Here is a 26022-nt window from a genome sequence, read left to right on the forward strand (position 1 = left end):
TCATTTCACAGTTTCATTTATGCACAGGTAGTCCAGCAAAAAGTTGAAGTTCCCAATAAAAATGTATTTTTCACGGCAAGGTTTTGACATCAGAAAATACTTTTCCCAAAATAACTCGCTTAGCTCACATAATCCTTTCATAACAACTTTTATCTATAATTCTTACAATTTATACTTTTTCTACTCCTTATGCTCCTCTTTAGTTCCTAGACCTCATGTGTCGTTGAAACACACATATGCTCTCACCTAACCACACTCAGTTTATCCCAAACTAACCTCACTTTCGTAAGCATTAAACTTGCTTATATCCCACGCATATGTCTGCCAGTGTTGCCATTAATTTTCATCTTTGCGAATAATAAATGTTGCCACTCTATATTCATATATAAATTGCATATTGTAGCACACTCATAATTAAGTAAGAAAATTCGAGAACTTTTTGTGTTGAAATAAAAAAAAAAAAAACAATTTAATTTCCTCCTGCTAGCGCATTCGTTGGACGCACACATGCAAACACTAAAAGCATTTGGCTGCAAATGTTTACCGCGCATAATTTTGCGATTCCGCAAAACCATGAAACCGACAAAGCAGCATAAAACGTAAAACCGAAAAACAAAGTGGCGAAAATGAAAAAAGAACCGCGGGAGAACTCTCGCAGGCGAGCACTCGAAGCAACAGTGTCAGCTAAGCGGATGCTAAGCGGATAACAAGCGCAAGTTCGCGTCGCAACAAGTTGGCAAGTATGAGAACGAGCTCGCAACGAGCTCACACTTGCCTACATACATATGTATATGTGTGCAGCAGTGCGTTGGCACAAACAAAAAGAGTCGAGCTTCTTACCACAAGCGTGTGGAAGTATGGCATATTTAAGCTGAAACCCGAGCACATGCGTAGTTAAATTCCGACGTAAATATTTTTATGCGCGGCGTGTGAAGACGTGCATGTGGTTGTGTGTGCGTGTGCGTGTGAAAGTAGACTTTAATGCCGTTATGCGTTAGAGGTCAAAGTGCATTCAACTCCCCAAGGAGTGATTTGGTGGCATTGGCGTTGAAGTTTCATGCTCGAACCTTCTGGCTTTTCTAATCCATTTTGCGTGGCATGATGGATGAGCAGTGAAAAGAGGCCGGTAGTATATACATTATGATATACAAGTATGTGTGAAAAACCACCTTGGAATATTTGTGAAAATTGAAGACCATTATGTACTTGAATCACCTGACAATAAACCACAAACCAAGTAAGACTGAAGTAACTCTCTTCACTATGATTAAACGCTGAAAGTAGTTCGTCTTTCTAAAAGACGTACTCACTTTTAAATTTCTGATTAATTGAAATACCCAAAAGTTATGCCGATCAGGGCACTCTTATGTAAACCAAAAATACTGAGGTTATAATAAGTTGGATCATGTACAGCGCTACAGTGGCGCCATAGAAGCGAATTTCTTCAACATATCGATGCCTTCTATGAGCGCTTGGAGCGCATTAACAAGTATGAGAGCTGCCCCGCCATGATGTCAAAAACGTGCTTTACGATTTTAACGCTAATGTGAGCAAAGATGGTATCTTTGACACAACGGTCGGTAAATTCAGCCTCCACGATGAAACATCCCCAAATGGGTTTATAGATCGACTTTGTCGGGCCCGAAAAATGGTTATCTGTAGTATCAGATTCCAGCACAAGAAAAGTGACCAAGCTATATGGCTTTCTCCAAATCAAAAAGCCACCAACAAGATCGATAATGTTGTGAAAGACGGAAGACACTTGTTTAGTGTTTTAAATGTCCGTACGTTTCGAGGTCTTAACAATGACTCGGACCACTATCTTGCTGCAGCGGAGATACGCACCCGCCTCTGTACAGCAAAAACCCACGTTAACAAACACAAGTAAGATTCGAGAAGCTGCAATCGCAACGACTGCAACGACTTGCACTCCTGCTCTCTAAGAGCACTCGGCAGCAGCTCGGTATAAGGGAACTGTGGGACGAAATTTCAAGCTCCTTACGTACAGCTGCAAACGAAATCATTGGTTTTGGGAAAATGCAAAAGAACAGCTGGGAGGATGAAGAATGCCATGTCGTAATGGACAGAAAACCGACTGCCTATCTCGCAACGTTACAATCGACCACAACATGTGCAGTATGGGATAGATACTTAGAGTTGAAGAGGGAAGCGAGACGATTTTTCAGACAAAAAAGTATAGAGACCGAAATGCGTCAGTACGCATGACAGACGGGAGTAATGCTCAAATTTCTACGAAAAGATGCGGCGTCTAACAGAAGGTTTCAAATTCAGAGCATACTCTTTTAGAACTCCCGGAGGTGATCTAGTAACTGATGCGCAGAGCATACTAAAATTATGGAGAGAACACTTCTCCAGTCTGCTAAATGGCAGTGAAAGTACAACAGCTGGAGATGGTGAACCCGATTTCCCAATCCATGGCGATGAAGCAGACGTTCCATTGACCGACCTTGAAGAAGTTCGAATAGCAATTACACACCTGAAGAACAAAAGCGGCGGAGGTCTATAGCTTGCCGGCCGAGCCATTCAAATGCGGCGGCAAAGAGCTTATAAAGAGTAAGCATCAGCCTGTCTGTGGAATATGGTCGGACGAAACGTCGGCCTCGAAATCCAACGCAGAATAACTCTTGTCAACAGGTGCTACTTTGGATTGAGTAGACAAATGAGATGTAAAGTCCTCTCTCGACGAACAAAGACCAAACTCTATAAGTCACTCATTATGAGTCGACGATACGAGTTTTAAAGAGAGAGGTTCTGTGGAAGATTTATAGTCCTTTGCGCATTGGCCACGGCGAATATCGCATTCGATTTAACAATGAATTATATGAAATATTCGACGACATTGACATAATTCAGCGAATTAAAAGAAGCTGGAGGAGGACCTAGATTTGATTGGAATTCCAAAGCGGTGTCTACGCCAATAAAGAAGAAGAAGGATGCTAATGTCTACCCTGAGCTAAGCATTGAATGGTAGAGATCTGTGATAGACACTTTTATATTCTTCGGAGCTGTGAGTGTCTACTATCGGGAGTTTTCTGTCAACTCTATTTCCATCTATTAGTCTTTCTCCAGACTTCTGTACAGTTTACAAGCCAATCTGGTCACTGTTGCTAGTAGCTGTCCAGAATTGCTCTGAAAGTGCTCTCAAAACTAGTTAGGTATTGGCATCTCCTTGTCATGTACGTTACGGATATTAGAGGAATCGCTGAATGCTTGCGAAGAAGATAACCGGGTTTCATAATCGCAGAATTTGGAGCAGGTATGGATTTCCTTGCCCTCTTGCAAATACTCTCGACCAGTCGGCCGTATCCTGAGATCATAACGTGTTTGGTACCCGTCTGAGCTTTTGCGGCCGCCAAATGCTTCCTGACTCTTGTAAACTTCTTGGCCTTGAAAAGGTTCGCCACTCTCTCTAGTTATAGATATCTTCACTTATCGCTGGTGAACAACTAAAAAACCCTCGTCTTCAACTAACACAGGTTCGGTGGGAACTTGAAATTTTTTAGATCCACAATTTTTAAAAACGAACTTCCTCAAAACGTCTATCAAAAGATTAAATACCAATTTTTATTTGTGATTTTTTAGTGTTAATCAACCTACACTAGAGAGAACACTACAATAACATTCAATCCATGAAGAAATGGTAATGGTAAGATAATTTTGGACCATTTTTTAACTTAAAGCCTCAATTCTTAATGCAAATGATCTAAGCTGAAAGCACACCCCTGCAATTCCTCGCACCGTTGACAGACTTTAAGCTAAATAAATATCATATTCGCATTTAAAATTATTCAGAGTTCCCATGAGATTATGCCCCACATACATAGGTATTCTTCTATATATATAACTGTTTTTGACATACATCAAGCAAGCTGGTGTATATTGTGTAGGAAGAATATTTACAAACTTCCCCGAAGCAACAGCAAATCTTTGGGGAAATGAAAACCATGAAAACGCATTTCTCACACACTCCGTCGGTCGACATCGGTTAGCCACGTTTTAATATTCAGATACTTTCGATGTTTGTGTATATTTTGCAGGCGTAAGCTATAAAACACACGCTGAGACATGTCATGTAGGTTGTCCGCATACAGTGAGTGCAAAAAGTGTGAGGAAAATTATTGGATTATCACTGAGAAGTTTGCAGTTTTTCAAGCGTGCTTAAGGGCGAATAACTTTTTCTTTAATAAAAGTTTAGCGCTATTGGGTAGCACTATCACTGAGCAGCAAGCCAAAATTGATTAGATATTTTAGATATTGCTTGATCTCGATTAGTTACTGGAACCTGAACACCATGAAATTGGGGTTGGGTTGGAAGCGTCCCTTGTACTTAATTTGATTACTGTGGCACAGCCGATACTTACGTGAGATCACCAAGCTTTTTAGCAGCCGCCAGTACCTGAGTCACTGTCAACAGTCTGATTGGACTTTAACAGTGTGGCTTCAGGTCTGAAAAATCACCAACTGACCAGATATTCACCATGCGGCAACTCTTGGAAAAGAGCAGTGAAAAAAGATCGGCACACATCACCTCTTCCTCGATTTCAAAGCTGCTTTTGACAGCACAGAAAGGAGCAGCCTTTATGCCGCTATGTCTGAGTTTGGTTTCCCCGAAAACTTAATACGGCGGTGTAAACTGACGTTGAGGATCAGGAAGGACCTCTCCGAGCCGTTCAATATCAATTGAGGTTTCCGACTTCTTCAATCTACTGTATGAATTTTCTCTACACTGTCAATAAATATATTTATTATGAGCTAAAGCACACCACAAATAAGGCTTCTAACAAGAACTCGTTTCTAGCGCCATCTGTGGATGTTTCAATATTCCTATAATTTTTTCCAAGTGAAAGAAATAAAAAATAATAAAATTTTTCGGAAAATTTTGGTTTACATATGACTTAATAAAATTCATAATTTTTTTTCGCAAAAGTTTTCATAAAAAAAAAAATATTATATAAACCAATTCATGCACAAATTTGTGTGGCACTGTAAACTGTAAATACTCGTTAGGTAGAGAGTTCGAATGTGTGTTTGTGTGTATAATATTAAAGTGTGTTTACATATTTGGCTGCGGCTTGATTAAAAATGTTGTTTACCGCCTCATCTACATGCGAGCACACACATACATATACGTTTTCATGTACATTTTTGTTGTTTGTGCATGCCTACTAATTAAATGGAATCCCGAGAGGTTCAACTTTTCAATTAGTGTTAATCATTTAATTGGGTTTTGTTTAGTTATTTTATTAAGAGCTTGGCACACCTGAATTTCCGTTGAAAAAAACTTGGCGGTTAATGACTCGTCAACATTTTTATGCTGTCAGGTGGACATAATACACACATGTATATATATCTATCCATGTACTTTTAGCAATTTTGCAAAATTACATATTTATAAAGTCGTGTCACGACATTCACAATCCAGTTAAAACTTTTCTTCTTCCTCTTATTTATTGGCGTAGACACCGCTTACGCAGTTAAAGCCGAGTTTACAACAGCGCGCCAATCGTTCCGCCTTTTCGCTGTTTGGCGCTAATTGGAGCTTCCAAGTGTTGCCAGATTCTTCTCCACTGGGTTTATCCAAAGGAGTGGAAGTCTTCCTCTGCTTCCTTCGTCGGGTAATGCGTCGAGTACTTTCAGAGCTGGAGTATTTTCACCCATTTGGACGACATGACCTAGCCAGCATAGCCGCTGTCTCTTAATTCGTTGAACTAAGTCATCGTTTATCTCGTACAGCTCATCATTCCATCAGAAGACCATAAATCTTCCACAGACACTCGTAACGCCAACTCATTAGAAGTTGTGCTGGTCCATGCCCTAGTTTGGTTTTTGTATTTCGAGAAAGGACTTTACTTTACAATTTACTCAGTCCGAGGTAGCACTTGTTGACAAGAGTTATTCTGCGTTGGATTTCGAGGCCAACGTTCTTTTTGGTGTTAATGCTAATCCAAGATAGACGAAGCTATCTATGACTTAGAAGTTATGATTGTCAACACTGACGTGAGAGCCAAGTGGCAAGTGCGACTGTTTGTTTGATGACAGGAGATATTTCGCCTTGCCCTCCTTCATTCCAGACTCATTTGTTTCGCTTCTTTATCCAGTTTTGAGAAAGCAGAACTAACGGCGCGGTTGTTAAGGCCAATGATATCAATATCATCGGTGTACGCCAGCAACTGGACACTATTATAGAAGATTGTACCTTCTCGATTCATATCTGCAGCTCGAATTATTTTCATCTGGAGTAGATTAAAGGAGCCGCACGATAGGGAGTCGATTTGTCTGAAACTTCGTTTGGTATCAAACGGCTCGTAGAGTGTATCGATCCTTTTTTAACGGATCTTTTCCAAGATTTGAGCATAGTGAGTATCTAGTCAGTTTTTGATTTTCCAGGCCTAAAACCACATTGATCACATTCAATCAGTTCGTTGACGGTAGGCTTTAACCTTTCACACGCTCTATTGAAAGTTGGCGGAGATTGTGGAGTCACACTTAAATTCCAATCGTTGGGTATGCTTTCGTCAAACCATATTCTACCAAGAAGCCAACGAATACTGTTCAGATTTCAGGCGGATCGTACTCGTCGTTTTTGGTTGTTGAAGAGACAGTGTCCACTGATTTTGCAAATCTGCAGTTTTGTTCAACAAGGTTCAACATAGTCGCACTTCGTTTTTTGCTCATGAAGACGGTTCCGATGAAGGATAGCTCGATAATAATGTCAGACCGCCAAATAAAAATCTGCGAGTTAGCTAAGGAGATAATCGTCTCTAAAAACCGCTGTAGTCATATGCTTCACGAAATATTGGACATGGGAGAGATCTTGGCACGATGAGTGATGCTTGTATTCATTTTGGGCATCAAGCGCAAACGTGAAATGGATTTACCTTAGAGCTTATTAGTAAGTATTGGGTCAATCCGATGACAAATTGGAGAAAAACTACAATACTTACCAAAGAAAGAGCTGTATTTGCTCTTCCATCACGACAATGCAACGGCTCACCCACTGACGTTCTCTCCCATCCACAGTGTTCCAGATTTGGACTTTTTTTGTTTCCAAACCACCATTTTGCAGATCTCCGGAAAACGTATTTTTCAGTTGAGTTTAAGAATTTGGTCTAGTGTATCGAGCCAAAAGAATACTACGTTGAGCAATAAATCGGCATTTCTTCTAAAATTTTCGTTTTTCTTAGGTGAGCTTAACGGACGGCCCCTAATATACTATATTTCGGTATCTTAATCCGTTTCCGATAAATATCATTACTAAAATGGAAGGGCTCGAAAACAACTATTAAAGTTATTTACAATTTAAGATGGGAAAAGATTCCACAAATTCAACAATTCAGAGTTGCCAACTTTTGAAAAAATTAAACATTAAAATTAAAAACTTTTGTGCTCAATATATGAAGCATCTTCAGAAAGATTTACGAAAAATGTTAGAATTTTTTTTTATTTGAACATTTGTTCGAATAGAGTTGCCAGATCTAGAAATATTATATGTTATCTATATCCATTGCTTTTCAAATCTATTAACTTACAATTTTATTTATTTACAGCTATAACCGTTAACTACAAATAAACCGTTATTATCGAGCAAATACACTTCGAAACAAAAGCTTGCTCTCGGCTGAAATGCCAACAGAAAGCGAGGCGTCCAAATGGATTTTCGTAACGGTGAGAACAACAACAAAAGAACTAGCAATCAGCAAAAACATCGAACGCGGTTAAAGTGGCTGACGCTAAATAAGTCATAAAAGAATTTCAAATTCATAAGGCAACCATTAAGAGGACTCTTCGCCGAGTAGCAGACCGGCAATGTAAACTGTTTAATAAAGTGGAAAATTTATGAAGTGAGCATAACGGTGGTTATTAGTGAAGCCGTTAATTGCAAGTAGCTAAGTATAAAACAATACCACCAACAACAACAAAAGTACAGTAGCCAAAGAACATCTTCCGTTAGTAGAGAGGCAGAAGTGCAGCCAACGTCTATGGAAATCCCATTGCGAAGACTTAGACCAACATTGCAACAACAACAACGACAACAACAACCACAACCATACCGACTGCTGCTGAGGCAGTTAAAATACACAACAACAACAAAAGCAAAAACTCCAACTAGAACAACAACGATAGTCTCAGCCACAGCCACAGCCAGAAGTAGAACCACAGCAGCCAACGAGCGCGAACTCACGCTGTAGCTGTAGTAGTTATAATGACGAAATTAGTTATATGCCTTCTATTTTTCGGACTATTCGCCATCCAAACGGTCGGCCACATGAACAGTGACCCAGCGCCAGGTCGCTCGCCCGGACCACCTCCCGCCAAACGAAGTCTCGCCGCCACAGCTGCGCTGCCACCCGTTGTGCACAACGCGAGCGCGACAAATGATGCCGCCACCAACACAGTGACGGCACCCGCCCCCGCGTCCGCCACTCCTGCCGCAACAGCGACAAAAACCGTTGGCCTCAATGCTCCAAACAACCAGGCGGGCAATGGGCATTACGGCGCGCACTCGGTCGACCGCAATTACGGCAATAATGGTAACAATAACAAAGATGGGAGCGCAGTTAAGCGGAGCAACAGCAATAACGGCAATACAAACACCAACACAAAAATAACAACAACAACAACGAACAACAATTAGTTTCCCGTAACACAGAGTTAACCAACACCGACGAGATTAACATCAATTTGAGCAAATTACCCTCGAGCAGTGATGGCATTGCGCCGGCGGTGGCGGCGGCGTCGGCATCGGCATCGGTGACGGTGTCCGATTCCGCTTTAGGCCGCACCGACGAGCACTACACATATGATAATTTGGCGCATATGGCGTCGGCGCGTGTGCCAAATAGCGGTGAGCTTTCGCGGCGTACTACCACAGGTGCCGCGGCCGCCGCTGAAGCGCTAATTGCGCAGCAGACAAAAGCGAACACCATCAGCAATACGAGAAGCTGTCATGATGGCTTTAGTGACTTTCTCAACGATGTGGTCGACGTGGAGGAGGAGGAGCAGTCGGAGACGAATGGCGAGGATGCTTTCGATGAGCGTGCACGAGTCGGCGGCCACATGGGACATCATTTGTTTATCGATTTGCGGCTGGAACATCATGTCTTCGAAACGTCAGCGGTTGGCATCAATTGCGGTTTGATGTATCAAGGTAAGTGACAGGAAATGGCTGAGTTCGAACGTTTTCTGAGTGAAGTGCTTTATTTAATATTGATTAAGTTCATTAGTTTCACCATGAACTACTATTTTGTTGATAAATTAAAAAAAAATATTTTCTCCGCCCTCAGATCTTGGAATACAATAGCGTCTAGATGAAGCTGAGAGTGAAATTATTTTATGTTGTTTTAATCTCACGAGGCTTTCGAAATTTAATGAGTTGAAGTCATATTTTTATCCGACAATAACTCGAGCTTCGGTATTCACACTCTGACTTCGTACGGTTACCTTTAAGTTGGGGCCAATGAAAACTTAGATCAAAGTAATAGACAAGTAGCGGTTTCGCACTTTTTTCCTACAAGAATTTTGTATTTCTCACCCTTTTGCTAGTAAAATTCGTCTCTAAGCACAGTTCGAAGGAATGTATCCGCTTCAGATAAACTTAATCAGATACCGAAGCTTCTTGAGTTTGGATTATTTTCAAACAGATTGCTTATGCAAAGTGGCAAAAATATTCCCCAAATAATTTTAAAGAACGCCTCTGAGTTATGAAAACCTGCATCCATAATAAGGAAGTCCTTGTACTCTCTTCTTATCCGAACTGTTTAGATGTCGAGTCACAGCGGAATTGCTGGATACTATAAAATGTATGAGTGAACGAGGGAAGGTATCCTGCTTCAAAGAAGCGGCCCCACCGCTTTGCTTCTTCTTCAGACGGGTAATTGCTATTCAAACTTGTTCTTGGTCAGGTAGTGGAATGTCTGCTCCGTAGTCATCGATTTGGGAATCGGGTTTACCATCTCCCGATGTTATGCTACTACCATTCAGCAGGCTGGAGAAGTGTTGCCTTCATAATTTCAGTATACTCTGGGCATCAGTCAATAGATCATCTCTTAGGGTTCTACAAAAAGTTGCTCCGGCCTTGAAACCTTCTGTTAGTTTCCGCATCTTTTCATAGAATTTTCGAGCATTACCCCTGTCGGCCAGTTTGTCAAGCTCTTCGTGCTCACGCAAATCGGCAAAGCTGCATAGAAAAAGGCGAGTGGAATCATCTATACATTTACTTCTCATATATCTAGCTTTTGTCAGCCTGAGGTGGAAATTTCTAGGTAGATACACTATCAGTTAACCTGTCGAAGTTGCTGGGATATATATTAGCCGCTTTAACAGATTTGTGGTAGGTTGAAAACGCTTCGTCGATCAATAAGGGGTTCGTGCTGCAATTTTAGCAGTTTTGACAATCATAAAAGACCAGCGATTAAAGCTAGCCAAACGCTATCGTGCTGTTACTTTTGCGCGAAGATCAGCACTACGATCGTTAGGTCGTTACTAACTAGCCTCTAGTCAGTAAAAACAATAGTTTTTGTAACACAATATATTTCTGAAGTAATTTTAAGGATTGCTGGCGTGTTGACAGTCCTTGGCCGGGTAAAAATCGGAATCTGTGCCGGTTTCGAAGACTCGACTCGCATGAGAACAAATAGCACATTAAGATTACTTAAATCGTCGAAAACTAGCACATTGTGGAAAAAGAACTTTTCAGTAAATCTTCTTCTTCTTAATTGGTGTAGACACCGCTTACACGATTATAGCCGAGTTAACAACCGCGCGCCAGTCGTTTCTTCTTTTCGCTACGTGGCGTAGATCAGGCGTCAGTTTATTGTTAAGAAGCCTTCAACTCCAATCAAAAGGACTTAGCCTTCCGATGACACAGACATCTTATAATGAAGAGAGATTTGAATAATTGACACCATTTTTCGCCTTTTTTACAATAATTTGTAAAAATTTACATATGTAGACAACAACCTAATAAGACACATGTAGGGTGATCCATTTCGAGGTTCACTACGTAAATAAAAAGCACAGAAACTTCAAATTTAATGGATAATGTGTATTATCATTCTTTGGCATTTATTTTTTGATGAGTATCTTGTGATTGTCCCATTTTCAATGACTTTTTCGAACATTTCGACTCGCAACAGGCGAATGACACGCGTGATGTTTAACTCCAAGACCTGAATCGAAGTGGGATTGTCCGCACAGGCTTTATACTTTTCATATACCCACAGGAAAAAGTATAACGGTGAGATATAATATGATCTTGGTGGCCAATCGACAGTCTCAAAACGTGAAATTATCTGCTCACCGAAATGTTAACTAAATAAATCCATTGATTGATGCGATGTGTCAGAAGCGGCGTCGTCTTGTTGAAACCAAATGTCGCCGTCGGACATTTGGCTCGAAAACGTCGGATCTTCTTGAAACTTTTCAAGGGCCCATAGAGCGAAACTGCATTTTGTACACTTTCAATTTAAGATCTCGATCTAAAATGCGCCAAGTCGTTCCATACGACTGTCCGAGTTGCTGTGAACGGCGCCGCATCGCACCTCCACGGTCTTCATGTACACTCTCAGCTACTGCGTGCTGGGCGTGGTCTATTCGATCGAATATTATTCAATAATGGATGATGGATCTCAAGATGGGTGATGGCGTTGCGAATAATACGCTCAGTAGGCCGATTATATGGACCATAAGTAGAGCGAACGGCTACTAGAGCAACCAGCGTTACATAAATCCTGTAAAGGGTAGTATGTGAAAGAATCCAATGTGGTTTTACGTTGGTATCTGCCTTAGGAGGCTCAAATCCACGGTGCTTTCTATTGCTAGAAGTATGTGAAAGAGTCATATATTTTATTATTTCAGTATATTATCCCAATTTAATATTATCATCCCTCTGCATTAGCTGTAACCCTGTTGAAACAACTCGCTTTCTAAAACTATCGCTATAAAAATTATTGAATTCCACGTATCTAACACAACACCTTCAACGAGCTAACCAATCAACCAAGCAGCATGTCGTGTAAATGCACGAATTACATAGAAACCATACGCTATGAAAAACAGTTATAATCTAACAATGTAAACTGTAACCTGGTGGCAATATTGCAAATGCATTCAACAGCTCAATTTACCAAGTATAATCGAAGTCTGCATGTCGGTATTCTCTGGAAACGAATATGCTTGAGTAGCTGCTCATTAAAATTGTTCACATTCATATCAAGTGTGGAATTCGCTTGTGGCAAGCACTGATTTGTTCAACACAATCGCTCAAAGCAACTGTTGCGCGCTGCTGTAGGAGGGGTTGACGGGGTTACGGGGCTTAAGCGCTTTAACAAATGATGCAGTGCCATCAACAACAGTTATTCGCTTGTCGCTGCACATACAAACATATTTATGGGCTTCAGGGCTTGTCGCGTGTATATGTATGGTTGTGCGTCCTTGCCACTTGTTGTTGTCAACACTGCAATCGATGTCGAAGTCAATGTGACATTTTCATTTTGAGCTACTTTTACAATCGCCCCCCAAGCGCTTTGGTGTATTAGGGTGGTACAGAAGTGTTCAGTGTCTTGTCGAATGAAGAAAAAATTTATGAAAATTATAGTTTAGTTATGTAAAGAAGAAATTACTTCGAATCCCTTATCATTTCAATGTGTTTCTGAGTCAGTTTATATCTTAAAGCCACGCCTATTTTTGGAAAGTTTGACATAGTCATATATTTTTATCGGATTTTAATGCATATATTTGAGTAAAACAACCATTTAGTTCGTCAAATAACAAATTATAAACATAAGAATACAAAAGTACCCTTATATTAGAAAATAGGAGTGAGAATGATTCTACCAATCCTCTCAATTCTCACCTCAGTGAATTTTGAGCTGCCACCACGTATTGCCACACCCTTATGTCGACACTGTAAGTGTCAATGTTTTTAGTCGCATATTTCTGCAATGTACTTACTCATACTTTAGGCAAATGCAACAAGCAGTCACAACGACGAACTTGAATGGGCATAGTAAATTGGGATTGGATATTTTCGAGTTGACAGCTAAGTTGGCAGCAGATCACTCAATTCCACAATGTAATTACAGAGTTATGCACTTATGGTGGATGCTTGTCAATTACAGGTGAATGCAAATTCTCAAAGCAACATAGCAGCGGCAACGTTCCTAAGTACTCACATACATATACAATACATACATTCAAATATTAAGGAAAAAATTCTTAACTTTGAATGATTGATGATAAAATAAATGCAATTATTTTAGAACAAAAGTATTTTGAATAAGATATTTTTGAAACTGAAGTATTTTTTCATTATCTCTATATAATGCTAACAAAAGCTATCTCATTGTCACAAAATATTTTATAAGAAATGTAAAAGTTAAGTTCGTGTCAAACATAATAGCAGTAGGTTAAGTTAGGTGAGGTTAATCTGGTAGGCCAATAAGCCACACATAGGCCGGGTTTGGTCCTTTGCGATACCAGATGAACTTCAGTTTCTAGGTCCTACAGTCTATTCTATCGAGTGCCAATAGGAATTTTGTGTACAGCCGACTTTTGCAGTTTTGCACCCAAGTTGCTTGTTCCAACGAACTTTGATTTTCTTTACCATGCTTCTGTCCAGATCGTCGTATAGACAATACATGAGTTTTCCAAGTTTCCCAATGTTGATCATGTTTTCGGGTGTTAGCCGTACACCATTCTTGGCAATCTCGTCCACTATTTCATTGCCCTCGATATCTTTGTGGCCTGGCACCCAGTAGAAGTGAAGTTGCTTGCTTCTAGCAACACCTTCCACTGCTGCACTGCCTCCCAAGTCACTTCTGGCTGATATGCAATACGAGGCTACTGCCTTGATGGCTGCTTGGCTGTCTACGTGGATGTTGACACTGGAATTGCCAGCAGTGCATTAGAGGCCAGCTCCGCAGCTTTCACATTATCAAAGACCTCGGCTTGAAATATACTGCAGCGGTCCGGCAACTTAAAAGACTGCCTTATGACTAACTCTGGACAGTACATTCCCGCACCAACTTCATCGTCCATTTTCGAGCCATCCATATAAGTGTTTAGAGTGTTGCGCATACTTAACATACCTTTACGCCAACCATCTTCTCTATGTTTGCTTTCAACATTCTTTCACAGTCGAAACGTTGGATCATGTAGTCGGTCTTTGCCCAACCGACATTACCCACCGAGCTATGCCCGAAGGTTCCTTATGTAAATAAATTCTCCTGCAGCCAGTAGTCATCCGGACGATTTTGCGGCGCAAGAGCTCAATAGGTGGCAGGTTAAGTAACAGTTCAAGAGCCGCCATACTACTGCACCGTAGAGCCGAATTGGTCTTACAATAGTTGTATAGCAGCAGAGCATGAGAGAGGGAGAGAGCCATTATGGCATTATAATAATTCGTAGTAGCAAAAATCATTGTAATAAGTTTATGTAAGCTGGAGTCATCCATTTCGAGGTTGCCTACTTTTTTAAAGAAAAAACATATAAACATAAAATTTAATGGGGAATGTTTGTTATCATTCGAAAGAACATTGTTTGGCATTTATTTTTTGAAAATTATCTATTTCAAATGTTGGCCGCGGTTACGTCTCAGATGGTCCATCCGTTGATTCCAATTTTCGATGACTCTTTCGAGCATTTCAATTGGTAACTGGCGAACAACACTCGTGATGTTAAGCTCCAAGGCATAATCGAAGCGGGATTGTTCGCATACGCTTTAGAATTTACATATCCCCACAGGAAGAAGTCTAATGGGGTTATATCTAACGAACTTGGTGGCCAATCGACCGGTCCAAAACGTGAAATTATCTACCCACCGAAGTGTTCTAACAATAAATCTATTGGTTGATGCGAAGGTGGGAAGTGGCGCCGTCTTGTTGAAACCTAATGTTGCCGAGATCTTGAGCTTCAATTTCTGGCATCAAATAGTCGGTTATCATGGTGCGATTACAGTCGCCATTGACGGTTACGTTCTCACTGGCATCATTCATGAAGAAATATGAACCGTTGATTCCACCGACCGACAGACCACACCAAACCGTTTTTTGCTCGGGATAAAATGACAGCTCTTGAATCTCTTCAGGTTGCTCTTCGTTCCAGTTGCGGCAATTTTGCTTGTTTACATACCCATTGTGCCAAAAAAATGAACATTGGGCCTCATTGCTGAACAAAATTTGGCTCGAAAACGTCGGATGTTCTTGAAACTTTTTAAGAGCCCTTAGATTGAAGCCATGTCGCTTGGGAATGGTGAGCGGCTTCAGTTTTTGCACAAGCTTTATATTATAGAGTTTCAATTTAAGATCTCGACGTCAGTCCGAGTTGTGCGCACGACGCCGAATCTACTCTCCACGGGCTTCGTCTACAATCTCAGCTACGGCTGTTATATTTTCTTCACTGCGTGATAGACGCGGTCTATTTGGTCGAATTGAATAATCCAGTAATGAAAGCTGGGGCTCAAGATTGGCGTTGGTGTTGTGAATAGCACGCACAGTAGGCCGATTATATAGACCGTAAGTTAAGCAAATCGCGTGAAACACATCTTTTACAGTACGTGACTTTTCGTAATAAAGTTGAACGATTTGTAAACGTTATTATTATTAAATTATTCATAAACCATTAAATATATCTAAAAAATTAAAACTTTACTTTTGCACCCTTTATCCAAGAGCTCAGCAAAAAGTGCAAAAATAATATTTAGTTTAATTTAAATTCACATTGGTCACGTACGAAATTCAGCGCTCATTTCAATGCAAAATGCAAAAGTTTTATTTGGCATTTATTTTTCAGCTGACCCAAGCGCCTTTTGAATAAAATTACTCACCATTTTTTAAACGGAAAGAGTTATAGAGCTTCCATGCCAATGATTGTGCAGCCTGTTTGCCTTTGTCATTTGCAGATATTTCGTTAATAAACACAAACATGCACACATACTCGTACGTCCCAATTTTTTTAGAGTTGTTGCGAAAAAGTGCGAAAAAAGTTGAAAAAGGTGAAAATCTATAAATTCATCTGCCACCAGAATGCTGCGTTGATATTAAACTTGGTTCGCCTTCATTATTGCTGTTGTTGTTGTTTGGCTTTTACGTGCGCAGAATTTCAACACTTTGCTTACTCAAACGAGGAGTGGATAAAAGAGGATAATGTGCAGCTCAACAAATTGTAATTGGGTAATAAATATTTCAGTGTTTTCGTTGCGAGCGGCAATTAGTTTTCCATTTGTATGTGTTGGGGATTGGGTTATGAGTGTGTTTTCATTTAATATTGTTAGAAATTTTCATAGAATTTTGATTATTTTCGAACGCTGAGAAAGAACTGAAATTGATTAATTTTGCTGCATTTAGTTTCTCTTCTCTAATTTATTCGTAGTATAGCAAGGGATTGGTAGCTCAAAATTAAAATATTGGAAGTTGAGCTTGATGCCTTTTTTGTCTAACTCAAAAATGGAATAATTTTCGGTGATTTCGCTAGCGGTAGAAAGTAAAGTGGACCTGCTGATTGAGTTGCTGAAATCATTCAAAGTTAACCAATGTAAGATTTTTGAGTGTCATCCAAGTCTTCCTGAGAGTTGTTAAGATATCTTTACGTTTTTGCCTCCAGTCACAGCTCTTTAAAAAGATAAGCTAATTATGACTATAGGCAATGCAAGGTCCAATCTAAAAAGATCTTCCCATTTCAAATACATACATTAATTTTAAATAATTTCCAGCATTATATCGCTGCTTGATATAATGAATAATAGTCTGCACATAAAGTACAAACGCTTAAAATTCTTCAGTGTTATATGGTATTTCAACAAGAGCGGTCTTTTCTCAAAAGTATAGTTCTGGGGTGGCAGATGAGCAAATGTGTTCATTATCCGATATATAGAAGTTGCATTATTCACCTTTCTTCTTCTTCTCAATTGGCGTTGACACCGCTTACGCGATTATAGCCGAATTAACAACAGCGCGTTAACAACAGCGCGCCAGTCGTTTCTTCTTTTCGCTACGTGGCGAGTGCGACGTCTTTTAACTGTTTGTTTGATGACAGCTCATCGAGATATTTCGACCATAAATTTTGCCCGTCGTTCTCTGCAAGCCTCTGCACCAGGACCCATTTTCTGTGCTTCCTTGTCCAGCCTGGAGGAAAAAAAGAAATTATTCACCTTTACACCAGACAAAAACTTCCACGAACTAAGTTTAAGAATTAGATGAAGACTTGTATACATTTAAGTTCCAAATGTGAGTAACAGGTCCTAAGTGATGACTAATTATAAAGACGTTGAATTTCACTCAAATACGCGACTAAGCTCTTCGCGGAGATGCTCGCAGCCTAGGAACAAAGAAACCCATTCCGGAGCATATGAAAGTAAAACTTGGAAAATAGCAATTTTCGTCTCAGTACCTTTGAAAAGTTTCCTCAGTCCAAAAATTGTACGTCCAGAGAAATAGATTAGATGAAGTCAATTGAAGCATGCACAGCGACCTAAAGTCTATTATGCCGTCTCCTCATTCCCACGCACTATTAAAGGCCCAGCACTGTGATTAATTCCAGGAACTTGCCAGCTACTGTTCAGGTGATTTGACCTCTTTTTAGCTCCATGAATCCAAAAGATTTTAAGCTGCGTCTACAGATTGTTGTGCAGTCTAGAAAAAAGTGCTCATGAGTTTTTGGCTCCATGTCGCAAAACCGGCAGAGGCTATGCCTATATTGATGCTTCTTGAGGCTGCAATGTGCAGTGGAGAATGCGATTAGTAGAAGTTTTATGTTTGGGAGAATTCTGATGCTTTTAAACCTTGTTAGATGGTAAAACCAATTTTAGGAACTTTACATGGCGAATACTTACTAGCTGTATTTTTCTCTGTCCACACTTTCCTTCCTGCGGAGCAGCACCTTTATGGTATGGACACTACGCAATACATGGACCGATCTGACCATCTTCAAAGCAGTATCAGACTGCTACCGCACCGGCTACTTCTTTATGCCCCGGCACCCAGATAAGGTTAGGTTAAGTTAGGTTAGATTAAATGGTTGATCCTAAAAAGTGGATCTCACTTAGACAGCTTATAATACAGACGATTTCAAACTGATAGGCTGTTCTGCTCCTGAAGTCATAGCGATCTTATCAGATATTCTGAGATCGCTTTTCAACAAATCGATATATAACCCAACCGTATTGCACCATCCGTTTGGTCAGCTTAATCCCCTTCTCGAACTTTCCTCTTGCGATTATAGAGTGTTCTCGGCGTACCCTTAACACCGAAACCAAAAGGTACTTATCTTCTACGAGGCTCCAAAAACAGGGGAAAGTACCCAGCCCTGAGGGCATCATCTCATATTACCAAGCCGACATCACAGTGGTCTCTGCTATCCTAGTAAGCTTGCATCGAACGGCGCAATGGAGTTCCTCTTTCTTTTTACTTTTTTACTCTAATTGTACTTGTGTGAGACGCATTGCAAAAGCACCTTCGATGTCTAGGAAGGCACATTACATTTAAAGAAGTAACAAAAATGGCATTAGGACTAAAAAATACCTCTCAAAAGTTATTGAAAGAGTTGTTCAAAAAGCATTACATAAAATTTATCAGTTCGAAAGCGATGTACGTCTTATAAAACCCACCATTTGTCCTTTGACATCAATGAAAATCCCCAAATATTGTTACGAGTTAGATGATATGAGTACAATGTGACCTCTATATCGCACCTCTTAAATAAAAACCTAATAAAGTAGCTCGCTTAAAAATTCCTGTTAGTTATTGACAAATGGCCGTGGAAAGAATCAGGTTTGAATTTACTTAAAGCCATAGCTTAAGTTAGATGGCTGATTCCTCAACAAAGCGGGGTATCACACTTAGACTGTTACGAGTTTCTGTAGTTGGATATCAGCTATCGGCAAATGTGCCCTGAACCCATCACAAATCTACTCAGGTACTTTATTTTTATTTCCGCTATTTCATCTCGACGTCTAAAAGTGTGAGATGCAAGATGTTTTTACCTTTATCTGGCAAAGGCGGCGTATTCGGCTAGATAGATCTCGTTTTCGATCTTCCAAACAGCTGACGCAACTTGTTGCGGGTCGATCTTAACGCATAAATCCCAAACAGTGTTCCGTTGGAACTATTACAAGCATTAAAATGTGGACTTTGCTGACAGCGAAAAGTTAACCCCCTCAAACAAAGAGATATTTGATTATTCCTGAAATTTTGGTGAATACTGAGAAGCTAAGTGACCGACTATTTTCCTATTCCACTGTCATTCTTTCGGTCTCTCTCTCTCTACATCTTCTCTCATTTTCTGTTCAATAGTATTTTGATTAATTCATTCAAATTAACGGCACCAAGCAATGACGTCAACAGGGGCATATATGTAAGAATGGATTCAAACTGATATCTTTCTAAATTACCCCAACTATTTATTTTTATATTCGCTCATTCGCTTATTCGATTTAATAGGCGCATCCGCAGCAAAAATGCCCGTATATTTATATTTTCGCATTCAAATTAAAATCTCTCCACGTCTCTACGCCGCAAATTTATACTTTTATTGCATTTTTTTTCGTTTAAGCCAATGTTGTAACTTAATTTCACTGGCAAATGGCAAATAAAAGTAAATATAATTTGTGCTTCTCATATTTCCAGTGCGTCTGCTGACATACGCCAAGCCATCAACGCCCAAGGCAGCCGGCCGTGCCACCAGAGCCGATGCCGCACAAACGCAGCCATTAGGCGGCTCCGCCTTTGTAGAAGCCACCACCGCGGAGAATACGAGTACAAAAGCGAAAGTGAATAGCCAGGAAGACATGAGGGACGGCAGCAATACGGCTAATGCTGGCAATGACAATGACAGCGGCCCTGACGGTGGTGATGGCAGCGGCAGCGGCAGTGGCAACGAGCTGCATTACACGGGGGAATTTTTCGTAGAAACACTTTCGACATTAAGCGGTCGCGAACGTGGCAGTTTTGTTGATCACCATTCAGCAGCGGCGAGCAACAAGTTGCCAATTTCATGGTTCAGTTCACTTCAGCGCAACGGAGCCAACCATAACGGCGATGATGCTGACGCTGGCGATGATGACAGTCGGGATTTCGAGGCGGAAAAAAATGATTTCGACTCGGCTACATCGGCGTCGGATGAGGAGAATTTCGCTTTCGGTCATAATTACGATGCCATTGGCAGTGGCCATGGCCATTTCCAGCAGCAGCAGCAACAACAACAGCAACAGATGTTCGCCACCAAGTGGTTGCAACAAAGTTGGGATAAGGCAACTAATCGACGGTCACAGAATAACAGCAGTCGGAACGCTAGAAAAATGTGCCCGGAAAATAAATGGCATGGTAGCGCGAAAAGTCAACAACAACAACAACAACAGCGTGGACAGCGTGACTCCAGCAGCACAGGTAGCAATGAGTATCAAGCACATGGCGTACCCGGTGCGGGGAGTGGGAGCGGTGCGAATGTGAGGGATGAGCACAACGCAAACGGCAACGAAGTGCACACCGAGTCTTTGGGCTTCTGGATGTTAAATGAGCTATGCGAACAGGATGATACCATCGAATTCAGGTGAGTCAACTAAAGTCCCTTTTGAATTGCAGATGAATAAGCATTAAGGTCTGCCGTTGTGGGTAAAGCGCATGTGTGTGTGTGGGTGTTCAAGTGCCTTGAGACCAGGATAATTTAGGCTTTATGGAGAGAGTAGAAAAATTCAATACATTTAAATTTATGGTGAAAATTTTTGAACTGCTTTTAAGGTGTTGTTAAACATTATAATTAAATTATAAAATTTCGACGGGTTTGGATAATGGGAAAAGAGCGTTAGAAAAGTTGGTTTCATAGCGCATCCAAAGAGGTGGTTATAGAGTCATGCAGGGACTTATTAAACGCAGAGCATAGATTAGGTAAGTCGGAGGCAATTATAGATAAGTAAAAGGATGGAGCCATGTGTAGAAGTTCACGCAAGTAAGAAAAGTTCTTTGAGCGCCATTCACTTGGGAGTGACCAGAGATTATTCTTTTACATATGGCTCAAGCAGCTCATGACTTCCTGCCTTGGACCAAGTATTCTCCGAATGGATGAAAACACTCCACGGGAGGAAGCAGAATAAATCCTTTCCGTTGGAAAGATCAGGTGAAGAAGGGCTTGCTTACACTTGGATCACAAAGACACTTGATGCTATTTATAGCGAGGTTAGGCACTCTTTGACCAGCCCATTGACCACGCACTGTTAATGATTTCACTAGTTCTGCTATCTGAGTAGATGGTCACTTCTCTGAAGGAGGACGCATTCCGGAGCAGTGGCTCTACTGCAACCTTAATAGATGGAACCTCGACTTGGAAGACATAGTTAGGAAGTCTGAAGCTGCATTTGACAGCGAACTACTGACAGTAAACTCCTCCACCAGCCTTCACCTCAGAAAAGGAAGAAGCTCACTCCCCCACTTCCCCCAACGGCTTCTTCCTACGAACAACTTCCTCGTCGGTATATGGGCAGAGACGGAGCCGCCAGAGTTCGGTTTGGCGACACCATGTTCCAAGTAATCTGGTATGAAGTCAAAGTGCATGGGGATATCCGAGTGTTCACATACGTGTTATTTTAAGAACCCAGATTCTCTGAGTCTGATAGCAACTTTCTCAACCATACACCTTCCGACGATATTTTCTAGTGCCTTCTACCACATAAAGACTCCATAGAACATAATGGGCTTGACTATGGTGTGATAGAACTGAAGGACCACTTTCAGTGAGAGATTCTACCTTTTTTCCTTCTAACAAACATTTTCTAGTGATGCAACCCTGTGTTTCAGCAAACTTCACCTCCAATTTTAAAATGTCGGCCTCTTTTACGAAATCTTAAACTCGACGTTATAATATTTTTATAAGTTATATCTAAAGCATCGACGTTTCATTCTAAGGGTAAATAATTCTTTCCTTAAAGTTAATTATATTTTTAATTCACGGTATCGCTATGTTAGAGAAAGTACATATACGGACTAGGCCGCCGAAAAAGCCTCACTCATCCTATAAATTAAGAGAGGAAAAAATATATGGAAAAAATAGCAATTGTATAAATTTAGGTACAGTTATAGCTCATATAAGTACAGTAGACTACCAAGAAACACTCAAGTTAGGAAAACCATATTTACAAAGTTCCTCTGAGTATTCAAGATTACACAGAGAACTTTGCCCGATGAGAGTTCTCACCAGCAAGGAGAATAAAATATATATACATAAATACAAGTATGTATTGTCTGTTTGCGGGAGAGCAAGTTTACGTCTTCTCCTCTTACTTGTTCTTCTCTAGTAAACGAATCATAATTGTGCGCCTGCTTCGAATGTGGCAAGGCCAGAAGAGCAACGCACAATCGTAAGAGGAGTAGTGTGTGTAGAGCATATAGTATACACAAGTACATATACGTGTAATGAGCAGATAATTGCCAGGTCATAATTGTGGTTTGCCTTACGAGCGGAATGGCCAAAGTGGCGCAGTTAATTTAATTTACTTTGTAGAGGAAGCGGCACTGGGTCCATTTGATTAAATCATCATTTGTTAGTAAAACGCATTTAATTACGAGAAGATCTGTTGCTGAAGTGCGTACATGAGCACTACTCGAAATGAACAGCATCATTAACTGTTATTTATACGCAATTAACCGACAAAGTGAATTTAGTACCAACATCTAAGTTCTGTGGTTTGTTGACACAGCTCTGTCAAGAGCATTGTCTTGATGGCTTTGGAGCCAACGCATGCGGTAGTAAAGCCAAATTTGAGGCGGGAGTCCTGGTAGTGTGAGTATACTGTAAGAATATAGCAATGTGTTGAGGAAATCTTTGAAATTTAGGTTGGTAAGTCAAGCTGATGTTGATTGCTTACATAAATAAGGCGATATTGACTAGCTACCGTTATCATTTTACCTGGAACTTGCGTAACTATATGCATTGAAAATTAAGCTGTGAAAACTCTGATGTGGAAATAAAAGAGTGGCTTAGTCTTATCTTTAAAGATTCTTTACCAAAATTCGGTTTATATGATATTCAACCTCAAAATTTTATAGATAAAGTATACTTGAGAAAATGTCACAGATAAGTCAGTTGAACTGCCCTATCGTTGATCTTCATATATATGAGGCCAGGAGACTCAGATTTTGGATAATTCATCCACCGACCTTCCGAGCATCAATCTAGGGCGAATTTTACTACTTTTTATTGTCTTGTTCTTATGCTTCTTATTTGCTTTTAATACCTACATGTTCCACTTGAAAAATAGTTACAAAATCTGGTAGGTTAAGGTATTCAGTTGAGTATTCCAAGATCAATTTCAAAACCGAGCGCTCTGAATTTGGTGATCCTTCCTTAACTTACATTTTTGCATTCCAATGCATTTTGCTATAAATCTCTATTCCCTGGATTTTGGGTTAGGAAAAGATAAATACCATGGAAAGCTTTAAATTTTAACTGTGGAGTTTTCGATTGCTTCATGTGCAGCGTTAGTACAGTTTACTTTTATCGATCTAGTGCTGCAATTTGTCCCCCATCTTAGTGGTTTTAGTAAGAAAATAAATGGCTTTTGCCTCCACTAAGCCACCTTCTTGACTCCTTCTTTCTTTCATAGTATAAGATTTTCCTTTTGACTTCTGCATCCACTCATTTAGAAACTTATCAGCTGAATCATATATCGCCATTGTTTGTTAGCACCTATCTACAGACAGTAAAGTTGTAGAACATTGTTGAAGACTTCTTATAAATACACTAACCAGATCGGTATGTATTTCTGGAAAGGAAGGATTCGCTATAAATATACTATCTTATTTGATTGATTGTCCAACGTTTAAAATATTTGTTTTTTCAGAAGTGACTGTCATTTAATGATTTTCATTTAGAAAGAAACACTATGTTTAGGATGACAGCCTTTGGCATTTGCCTTTCAAATTAGAAATTCTGTTAAGGATCTCACCAAATTAATTCCAGCAAAGCACAGATATTGCAGAAAACACTAAAGAGTGATCCATTACGAGAGTCCCTACTTTTTTTTTAAGAAAAAATACAGAAATTTCAAATTTCAAATGTTTATTATCATTCGAAAGAACATTCTTTAGCATTTATTTTTTGAATATTATCCGTTTCAAATGTTGGCCGCGGCTACGTCTCGGATGATCCATTTCGACTGGTAACTGGCGAAAGACACGCGTGATGTTTTTGCTCCAAGGTCTGAGTCGAAGCGCGATTGTTCGCATAGACTTTAGACTTTACATATCTCCACAGGAAAAAGTCTAACGGTGTGATATCACACGAACTTGGTGGCCAATCGACCGGAACAAACCGTGAAATTATTTGTTCATCGCAGTGTTCTTACAATAAATCCATTGATTGATGCGATGTATGGGAAGTGGCGCAGTCTTGTTAAGACAAAATGTCGCTGAGATAACGAGCTTCAACTTCAGGCATCAATGAGTCGGTTATCATGGTGTAAAAATGGTCGCCGTCAACGGTTACACTCTCACCGGCATCATTTTTGAAGAAATACCACACCAAATCGTTGTTTTTTCAGAATGAAATGGCAGCTCTGGAATCTATTTATGTTTTTCTTCGTTCCAAATGCGGCAAATTGCTTGTTTACATACGAGTACCCATTGAGTCAAAAATAGGCATCATCGCTAAACAAAATTTGTCTCGAAAACGTCGGATCTTCTTGGAACTTTTCAAGAGCCATTAGAGCGAAGCGTTATCGCTTTGTAAGACCAAGCGGCTTCATTTATTGCATAAGGTGTACGCTTTCAATTTAAGATCTCGACGTAAAATGCGCCAAAACCTTCCATGCGTCAGTTCGAGTTGCTGCGAACGGCGCCGAATTGACACTCCACGGTCTTCGTGTACACTCTCAGCTACGGCTGCTATATTTTCGTCACTACGTGCTGGACGTGGTCTACTCGGACGAATATTATCCAATAATGAATGCTGGGTCTCAGGATAAGTGATTGTGTTGCGAATAGCACGCTCAGTAGGCCGATTATGTTGATCATGAGTTCATCTGTCAAAAAAAAGGCTATTGAAAAAAGTACCTCTTACCCGTTAGTTAGCCGAATCAAGACCATCATTGATAACTTATAGAGAACGGTGGAGAATATTTGCTCTACTTTAACGGTTACAAACATATGCGTATCAAAAGAGAGATTACGTTGGCAATAATAATTCAGAACGTGCACGATCCAAGGCCTTATCTGTACGATGCAATAGTGTCATTGTTTTTCGGATCTCCCACTTCTCTATTAGTAAAAGAAACTTATAAATTAATACGAATGATAACTATTTTCTTATAAATCACGCAAAAATAGTTCACAAGATTCCTGAAGCCAATTGAATAGAAAAAACTAATTGTGTTTCCACTAAAACTTACACTTTAATAGAATTCCGAGCAAAATACTCTCGACATTGCGTTACTCCAAAGCCAAATTAAACTTGGCCACATTTCAACTTTTCGCCACCGTTGCGGTAATGCGTTGAATTTCAAAGAAAGTATATTTTATGGTTGCAACTTGGACTTGAGCGGCTGCAAACTGAAAAAGTTTCATTTCTATTTGTTTTCTCAATTCTTTTTACTCTCTTTACTTTTCATTTCGCATTTCAATTTTTCTTTTTTTTTTTTGCAGAGTGTTTTTTCGTGCGACTTTTGAGAGTGACAGTGCTGGGGACGCAAGAAGTCGCAACAGCAACAATAACAGCAACATGAACAATGCCAATGGCAGTGGTTACAGTAGTAACGGCAGCAACAACAATAATAACAATGGAAACAACATTAAAGTCGACGCACAACATGTGGTGTTCAAAAAAACTTTTAAATTTCAACTACGCAAAGGTGAGTACAACAGCAGCACTGCAAAAACAAAAGCAATAAATACCGAAACGAAGGTGAAAGAAACAATTACAAGAAATTTTAACAACACTACAACGAAGTACAAGTGGAAAACTTAACAAATTGTTTTTAAGTCTTTTAATTGCTCGAAATTTTGGATGCGTGGGAGTTTGTTC

At 40.1% G+C, this 26022-nt stretch overlaps 1 protein-coding gene across 1 annotated transcript in view; it reads left to right on the forward strand.

The window, feature by feature from the left end:
- Positions 1-26022, forward strand: part of LOC126760604 (uncharacterized) — a 236310-nt gene that overhangs the window by 169899 nt on the left and 40389 nt on the right. The window contains 4 exon segments of the mRNA XM_050476362.1: positions 7569-8623; positions 8626-9169; positions 19641-20562; positions 25644-25849. Of these exon segments, the coding sequence (XP_050332319.1) occupies positions 8225-8623; positions 8626-9169; positions 19641-20562; positions 25644-25849 (2071 nt within the window). The 5' untranslated portion in view covers positions 7569-8224.

Source organism: Bactrocera neohumeralis, chromosome 5 (assembly GCF_024586455.1).
Source record: "Bactrocera neohumeralis isolate Rockhampton chromosome 5, APGP_CSIRO_Bneo_wtdbg2-racon-allhic-juicebox.fasta_v2, whole genome shotgun sequence".
NCBI classification, from domain to species: domain Eukaryota; kingdom Metazoa; phylum Arthropoda; class Insecta; order Diptera; family Tephritidae; genus Bactrocera; species Bactrocera neohumeralis.